This window comes from Ambystoma mexicanum, chromosome 9 (genome assembly GCF_040938575.1).
Source record: "Ambystoma mexicanum isolate Mex_15411 chromosome 9, UKY_AmexF1_1, whole genome shotgun sequence".
NCBI classification, from domain to species: domain Eukaryota; kingdom Metazoa; phylum Chordata; class Amphibia; order Caudata; family Ambystomatidae; genus Ambystoma; species Ambystoma mexicanum.
This window is the reverse complement of record NC_090931.1, coordinates 734043235-734051959: the sequence shown is the minus strand read 5'-3', so window position 1 is coordinate 734051959 and position 8725 is coordinate 734043235. Positions and strand designations below refer to the sequence as shown.

At 54.0% G+C, this 8725-nt stretch overlaps 1 protein-coding gene across 1 annotated transcript in view; it reads right to left on the bottom strand.

The window, feature by feature from the left end:
- Positions 1-726: 726 nt before the first annotated feature.
- The window catches only part of WDR75 (WD repeat domain 75), a 552173-nt gene continuing 544174 nt past the window's right edge, over positions 727-8725 (bottom strand). Inside the window, exon 21 of the mRNA XM_069615630.1 lies at positions 727-1032. Within this exon, the coding sequence (XP_069471731.1) occupies positions 828-1032 (205 nt within the window). The 3' untranslated portion in view covers positions 727-827. The remainder of the gene's footprint in view (positions 1033-8725) is intronic.

Sequence of the window (8725 nt, the reverse complement as noted above, 5' to 3'; positions counted from 1 at the left end):
CTGATTTGGTAACGTGCCATACATCAAATTCAGATACCTGAGCAGTGGGAGAGAATGCTTACATCTGAACAATCAACAGTACATGGAGGAACACCATTGGAAATGACTAGCTGACTAACAATGGTGTGCTATGTTATATAGGATAATAAGAGTGGTAGAGCTTTGTTGGAGTACAGTAATTGCTGTAATCCCCAACCCGATCATACTTGGCTATCAGTTGCTGTAGGCTTCTCAGGTGAAAACAGGCAAACACGAACTGGAGCTGCTTCTTCAAGTTGCCCTTTGCCTTGTGGCCCTTACCCGAGGGCTGCTCAGAGTGCGTGACATACAAGGGCTTCTCTGTCCAATCAGCAGGTGGAGGGCGGAATGGGAGGCAGGGTGTATGCTGAAGTGAGAGGGAGTGAGGCAAAGAGGGGGACAAATGTGCAAAGGAGTGCCACAATACTATTTAAAATGCATTTTAAGAATGGTGGGGGGTCACAAGGGGCACGGGAGTGCCAAACAACTATTTAAATGGATTTTCAGCATGGCGAGGATCACGAGGGGCCAGAGTGCACAAGAGAGCCAAAATTACTGAAAGAGGCAGTAAGAGCGTGGTTGGGTCGCAATGGCAGAGGGCACTTACCCTGGTTCTGGAGCTGGAGGACTGAATCTGTTTCATCTTGAAATTGCTCATGCACCATCACAACACAATTATTAGTTTATTATAACTTTTCAAAAGACATATTTGGGGATTTTTCTTTTTATTGTATGAACAAGATTGCAAGATGGAGGCTTGGCAGTCAGAATACAATATATAAATACAGTGTAAACATATTTTAATAGTTCTACAAAGCTGAAATCCAGCTGTAATCTTTTTTCCTCAATCTTCGCAATTCTCTTTCCTGATATTTCGATAGCTGGGTAACTGTGTCATCCAGACTACAAAGGGGAGTAATTTCCTGTGCGACCTGTGTAGAATCCATTTCTTCATCAGAATCCTCAGTTCCCTTTTCACTCTCCATTTCCACTTCATCTGGAACCTCCTCAGTTCTTAAAGAACAAAAAGAAAGAAACAGTAAAAGTTTAAATTCCTTGAAGATTATTGAACATTGACCAGCTATCTTGACAACCAGCTCATTATATAAATTGTAACACTAAATGTGCCAAGACAATACCAATGCCACAATCCACCTATGCTTACACAAAATTAAATTAAGCAGGCAAGGCCTACATCCAACGAGATCATGCCAAGTGTGTCAGCATTTTAGAGAGTTAAAACATTTAAAGAAAAAGTGAACTTAAAAAGCAGTTTGTATTTCACCTGCCACAGATGCCCATGACAGTTAGGAACTGTGATACAGCACAGACCTTGACTAAAACCCAGTCAGTTCCACTTAGGAGAGTTTGTTATTCGATAACCTGTTCTCTTACCCACACTGGAGAAATGTCCACAAAAGGCTATCAAGGTGTTAGGCAAGATTGTATGTAGTAACCCTGTGGGAGACTACACCAGCCTTCTCCTCTCGGCAATAGGTAACCCAACCGTTGGTATAGGCCTGTACTACACAAGTTCATACAGTGACTGAGCAACCCAGCTCATCTCAAGAGGGGTCAATGTGAGCTGTAGTGTTGCAAGGAACAAGTTACTTACCTGTAACTGTTGTTCTCCAGCATGGGTCTGGCATGGATTCACATGCTCATGAATATTCCCCGTCGTCAGGCTGGGAATCCTCGGTAAAGAAAAAACCAGTATCAGTTTCGTTTCTGATCTGTCTTTCGTAGTAATAACCAATCACTGGTCTCTGCGTCATACTGACCACAGCCAATGACTGCCCTCTACCTAAGCACCGCCTCTGGCAGCCATCTTCAGATTTGGAAGCACGTGAAGTGGCAGTATGACCAAGTGAAGAGCCGCAGAGGGGTGGGTAGGCGGGAGGGTTCGCATGTGAATCCATGCCAGACCCATGCTGGAGAACAACAGTTACAGGTAAGTAACTTGTTCCTTCTCCAGCATGGGGTCTGGCATGGATTCACATGCTCATGAATAAAGAATACATAGCAGTATACACATGCACAACCACGGGAGGTGGCAAAGGCTCAACATTAAGCATAGCATCAAACTCAACATTAAGCATCTTACCTCCTCACCAGGCTCACCTCAGGCGAACAGGTTGCGCAGCACTGCTTGGCCGACCCTGGACTCCTCCCTGGAATCCCGATCGACGCAGTAGAACTTCGTGAAGGTGTGCGTCGACCTCCACGTAGCAGCCCTGCATATGTCCAGCAGGGGCACACCAGAAAGGAACGCCATGGTAGCTACGATCGCTCTGGTGGAATGGGCTCTCGGACGGCCGGGCAGCAGTCGGTTTGCCAACCGATGACAGTACATGATACAGCCGGAGAGCCATCTGGAAATGGAAGCCTTCGAGAGAGCCTTCCCCTGATTGACAGGTCCAAAGTTCACAAAGAGTTGTGACGTCTTCCGAAAACACTTCGTGCGGTCCACGTAGAACTTCAGCGCTCTAGCTACATCCAGCGAGTGCAAAGTCCTCTCAGCCGGCGACGAAGGCGACGGGAAGAATACAGGCAACACCAAGGGTTCGTTGAGATGGAAGTCCGACGGTACCTTGGGCATGAAGGAGGGGTGCGTCCTGAGCACTACCCTCGTGTCGTGGAAAGTCAAGTACGGGGCCTTGCAGGAAAGGGCCTGGATCTCTCCCACTCGTCGTGCGGAGGTGATGGCCACAAGAAAAGCAGTTTTCCACGATAGAAACTTCAACGGAGCCGAGTGCAGAGGCTCGAACGGAGGTCCCATGAGCTTGGTCAGCACCACGTTGAGCTCCCACGCCGGGCCGGAGCCTTCACCGGCGGGAACGATCTGAACAGTCCCTTCATGAACTCTTTCACCAAGCGATGAGACCACAAGGACGTCCGCCCCGTGGTTCTGGTGTATCGGGAGATCGCAGCAAGATGAATCTTGATGGACGCGTGCGCCAGGCCAGCTTTGGCCAGCGTCAGCAGGTACGGCAGTACTTGGGGATCCGTAATCCGTAGAGGGTTAATCTTCTGTGCGTGGCACCAGACAGAGAACCTCTTCCATTTGTGTCCGTAGCATTTAAGAGTCGAGGACACCCTGGCCTTTGCAAGAACCTCTCTGCAGTCGGCCGGTATGTCGTATCCTCCAAACTCTAGCGCTGCAGGAGCCAGGCCTGCAAGTTCAGCGACTTCGGGTCGTGGTGGAGGATGGCGCCTCCTTCCCTGGAGAGTAGATCCGCGTCCGCCGGCAGCTTGATCGGCGGGGACGCTGACAAGTCCAGAAGGTCCGGGAACCATATCTGCCTCGGCCACGAGGGTGCGACGAGGATCATCCTGCACCGTGACCTCTTGAGCAGGTTGACTAGCCGGATTAGCAGAGGCAAGGGAGGGAACGCGTAGAGGAACAGGCCCTCCCAGGGGAACGAGAAAGCATCGCCCATGCTCCTCGTCTGGGGAAACCTGCTGGCGAACCTCCGGCACTTGGTGTTCGTCGCCGTCGCGAACAGGTCGATCTGGGGTGTGCCCCACCGTCGGAAGAGGCGATCCACCAGATCCTGCCGTAGTTCCCACTCGTGGCACGAGCGCAGCTCCCTGCTGAGTGAGTCGGCGATGGTGTTTTTTATCCCTGCCAGATGAAACGGCACCAGAAAAATCCTTTGGGCGACGGCCCAATGCCACAGGTCCTGCGCCTCCTTGGACAGCGCTGGGGACCTGGTTCCGCCCTGTTTCCTGATGTAAAACATGGTGGTGGTGTTGTCGGTGAAGATCCTCACCACCTTGCCCTTGATGGACGGAAGGAAGGACCTGAGGGCCCAAAACACTGCACGGAGCTCCAGGACGTTGATATGCAGGGACTTCTCCGTCGGGAGCCAAAGGCCTCTTGCATGCAGATTTTCGGTGTGCGCTCCCCACCCTTCCAGGGAGGCATCCGTAGTCACAGTCTCCTGGTGGGCTGGGGTCTGCAAGTCCATGCCCGCCGTCAGATGCGCGCGGGTGCCCCACCACCGTATCGCTCGTCGGAAGTTCTCGTCGAGCTTGATCCTTTCCTCGAAGCTGCCGGTCGTCTGGATCCAGCGCGCATCCAGGAATTCTTGCAACGGGCGCATCCGGAGCCTGCACATGGGAATGAGGTAGATGCAGGAAGACATCATCCCGAGGAGGGACTTGATGGACCTCACTTTGGCCGCGTCGGCCACCAACATCCGTTGCACCTTGCCCAAGATGGTCCTGGTCCTCTCCTCCGACGGGGAGGCCAGAAGGGACACTGTGTCGAGCCTCGCTCCCAGAAACAGTGCGACTTGCGCGGGCACCAGGTGGGATTTGGCGTAGTTCACGGAGAATCCCAGGTCCGTGAGGAGTTGGACGGTCCTTGCCGTGTGAACCACGGCGAGCTCCCTCGTCTTGGCGCGGATGAGCCAGTCGTCCAGGTAGGGGTAGACGTGGATCCCCTCGCGGCGCAGCTGCGCCGCCACCGGTGCGAGGCACTTGGTGAATACCCTGGGTGCCGACCGTAGTCCGAAGGGGAGGGCTCTGAACTGGTAATGACGCCCTTGGACCACGAACCTGAGGAATTTTCGGTGCCCCTTTAGGATGGGAATGTGGAAGTAGGCATCCTCCAAATCCAACGACGATAGGAAATCCCCTTCCTCCAGCTGGCCCAGGACGTGCTGGAGGGTGACCATCCGGAACTTCTGCGCCTTGATGAACTTGTTCAGACGTCGGAGGTCTAGGATGGGGCGCCATCCTCCCGTCTTCTTCTTCACGAGGAAGTATCTCGAGTAAACTCCGGAGCCCCGAAGCCTCTTTGGGACGATTTCGATGGCGCCCTTCCTGAGCATCGCCTTTACCTCCAGGAGAAGTTGAGGGACGTGAAGTTCTTTCCTGGCCACGGGGGGGACGCGCGGGCACCTTCTTTGAAACTCGAGCGCGTGGCCCCGGGCCAGGGCGTCCAGCACCCAACGGTCGGTGGAGATGGACTCCCACACGCTGACGAAGCCCGCCAGCCGGCCTCCCACCGGGGTGCTCCGGTGGGGTCCTGACCCCACAGCCGGTTCAATCCTGCTTGGACGCGGCCTTGCCGCCTTGACCTCCTGGGCGACGACGGCGGGGTCCGCTAGACTTGCCTCGTCCTCTGTAGGCCTCTTGCGACGACGAGCGGGCCGCTTGACGGTAGGAAGCGAAACCGCCGCCGGAACCTCTGGAGGCGCCCTTGCCTCCGCTGCTCCGAAAGGGCGTCCGACGTTGCTGCAGAACTCCGAGGGCCCGGGCCGTCTCAGTATCCGCCTTGATGGCCTGAAGGGAATCGTCCACTGTCTTACCAAACAGGTTGTTCCCGTCGAAGGGCATGTCCAGGACTCTGGTCTGGACGTCCTGCCGGAAGTCCGTAGCTTTGAGCCATCCACGACGTCGAAGGCAAACGCCGTTGCCCAGCTGGCGGAACCCAGTGTCGGCGATGTCCGTCGCCACGGTGATGGCGTGGTCCGAGGCCACCTCGCCTTCCTGCAGGATCTCCAGGGCCTCCGCCCTCTTGTCGTCCGGCAGAAAATCCAGCAGGGGAGCTATCTTGTACCGAAGCTCCCTGTCGTAGCGAGCCACGATAGCCAAGGCGTTGGCCGCTTTAATCGTCGTCGCTGCCGACGAGATGACTCTACGTCCCATAGCATCCAATTTCTTTCCCTCGCCGTCCGGCGGGGAAGTCGATGTGGAGGCCGCACCCCCCCCCCGCTTTCTTCCTGGCTGCCGCGGAGACGACGGAATCCGGGGTAGGCTGCGCCCGGAGGCACAGGGGGGCCGTGTCCGGTACCCGGTACTTTTTCTCGTACCGGTCTCTTCTAGCTGGCGTCGTGGAAGGGTTCTTGAGGAGGGAAAGGCCCTCATCCCAAATGTCGTCCAACAGAGGCACTGCGAGGACCGTCTTCCTCTTGGCCTCGCGCCGCTGATAAAGGAAGCCTTCCTTTTTCTTCTCCTCAGGGCAGAGTTGGAAAAGCTCGGAAGCCCTGGAGATCATGGAGTGGAAAGATCCAATCTCGTCGGGCGGAGAAGCCCTGGCGGGAGGCGACGACGGAATATCCTCGTCGTATGCCTCGTCGTCCGTACCCGTCGCTGCCGTGTCAGTCCCCGTATCATCCCCTCGGGTGGACGGGGAGGAGGGCTGGACGGGGCGCGACGGTTGAAAAGGAGGTGGTGGATGGATCCTTCTTTTCTTGGTAGGGGGAACACCAGAAGGTCCCGGTTCTGGATCCCCCGACGGGAGAGGTTCCTCCGTCGGTAACGGTAGTCTCGTCCTTATCTCGGAGCATAAGGACTGTATGGCCAACAAAATGGCCGCCGAGTTGTCTTGCGGCGCTGGCAGAGGGGAATCCGACGGGCGAGCAGGGGCCCCGTCGGTATCCTCGACGATGTCGTCGTCACCTGCGGCGGGGTCCATTCCGACGGGCTGGCCTTCTTCCACGCCTAGGCCGTGGCTTAAGACCTCGATCAGCTCCTCTTCTGAGGTAGAGGCCGAATCTACGACGACGCCCTGCCCCCCCCTTCTTCCCCACGGAGGGTTTCACGGGGGTCCTATCGATGGGCACAAAAGAAGACTCCCTCCGAGGAGGCAGGGAGATTCTGGGCCCCGAGGTCGCCACCACTGGCGCAGCCTCCACAGGCTGAGCCAGGGCCGCCGCGACCGTTTCGATAGAGGGCTTGGTCGGATGGATCAAGGCCTTCACCACCTTAGGTGCGCTCACCGCCTTATCCTTGAGGGAGGGGGCACTGCCACGCTCCTCCTCTGTCTTAGAGCTCGACCGGGGCCTCTCCAGGAGTTTCGCCGGGTGCTCGGCCTTCCTCTTACCCGACCCAGAGCGTTGGCTCGTGGTTGATGGTGCCGGGGAGGGTGCGCCCTGCCTGGCGCCCGTAGAGCCCGACCGTTCGGCGCTCCCGGTGCCAGCGGACTCGCGGTGCTTAGCCTTATGTTGGGCCCCCGTCGCCGGGGCGCCCTCAAAGGTCTTAGAAGACCGCTCGGATTTCTTCTTCTTCTCGCCAGACGGGCTCTTACCCTCCAGCCAGTTGGCGAGACGTTGATGGCGGTCCTTCATGGTCCGTTCCGACATGTTGCCGCAAAACGCACAGTCCTTCTCCACGTGCGTCTTGTCCTCATGAAGGCAGTAAAGGCAGAAAGAGTGTTCGTCCTCCTTAAAGACGTTCTGCAGCTGGCATCCAGGGCAGACCCTGAACAGCTTTCCGGGCGTCGAGCTTCCCTTCTCCTGGGCCATCTCCGAGACCGGGCCTGAGAAGCTTCTGGAGTCCTCCGAAGTGTAGCTCGACGAAATCTTCACCCTTGAGGGGCGCAGACGAATCCGACACGGGTCCCCGTTGATCGGATGTAGGATCGGTGGAGCTTGAGGCTCTTTTGACCGAAAGAATCGAAGTTTTTGTGAAAAAAGCGCGAAAAATAGCACTAACGCTCGAGAGCAATAGCACGAGGATCCCAACACATGAACGTGCGGTAAAAATCTGAAGATGGCTGCCAGAGGCGGTGCTTAGGTAGAGGGCAGTCATTGGCTGTGGTCAGTATGACGCAGAGACCAGTGATTGGTTATTACTACGAAAGACAGATCAGAAACGAAACTGATACTGGTTTTTTCTTTACCGAGGATTCCCAGCCTGACGACGGGGAATATTCATGAGCATGTGAATCCATGCCAGACCCCATGCTGGAGAACATAGATGTTCACAAATACAAGTAGTCAAATAAGACATACTCAAGGTTTATTAAAAATCTATTAATTTAACAGTCAGTTTTAAAATAAGCCTTCTTTAAAAAGGGGCAAGTGGCAACAATAAAAACACTTCAAAAAGCACTCCTTCAGTTTCAGTTCAGCAAGTAGATCACCTTTTGGGATGCGTCTCACACACACACACACACACACAGGACCCTGAGGTGACTCCAATAGCTAGGGTGCTGAGGACATTAATAGATCAATTTCACACTTAAATGCAATACAGAGGTTTGTGGAAAAAGGAAAAAAGGTTAGGGAAGCAAACGAAGGTTAACACGTTTCTCTGAACTAGTAAGTACTTTGCAATCTCCCAATGAAGTATAGGTTAACGCTTTCCCAACTATACAAGTAACTTATGTATGACTTTTGAGGGACAGAAACAGAGGTTCAGAAGAGTGTGCAGGGAGCAAAGAAAATCCAATGTCAATCGGGCAAAGTCTAGGTGAGCTGAGGCACTTTTTGAAGATAGCAGAAAAGTCTTGCACAATGTTATAGTTTTTGTCAGGGAAAATTCTCAGAAATGTGCTAATTCCACTCTACCTTAGAGACCCGCCAGCCCTTTTGCTGGACTCTAGGACTTTATAATTTCTCACCTGGAGAGAGCGAGGCCTTTTTCCCACTCATGTATTTTTCATGAGATTCTGACTATGTTTCTTTTGGTTTCTTGAGTCTGACAAACTCCATAGTCATCTTTTTGCATTGTGTCACAGCACCTTTAGTGCAGTGACACAGGGAAGTCGTTTAGATTTTTCAAGGTTCAACTACTGTTTTCAAGAGCAGTAAAGTGAAATTGACTTTGCTGAACATTGTAACTTTCTGGACCCAGCACACACTAACAATAGGGTGCTGGAGGGGTTACTTAGTAGCCCCTTTGTCTAGCTTCTCATAACATTTTTATGTTACCCTTTACCCAATTAATGGCTGGTGGCAGTGGTTACTTTTTA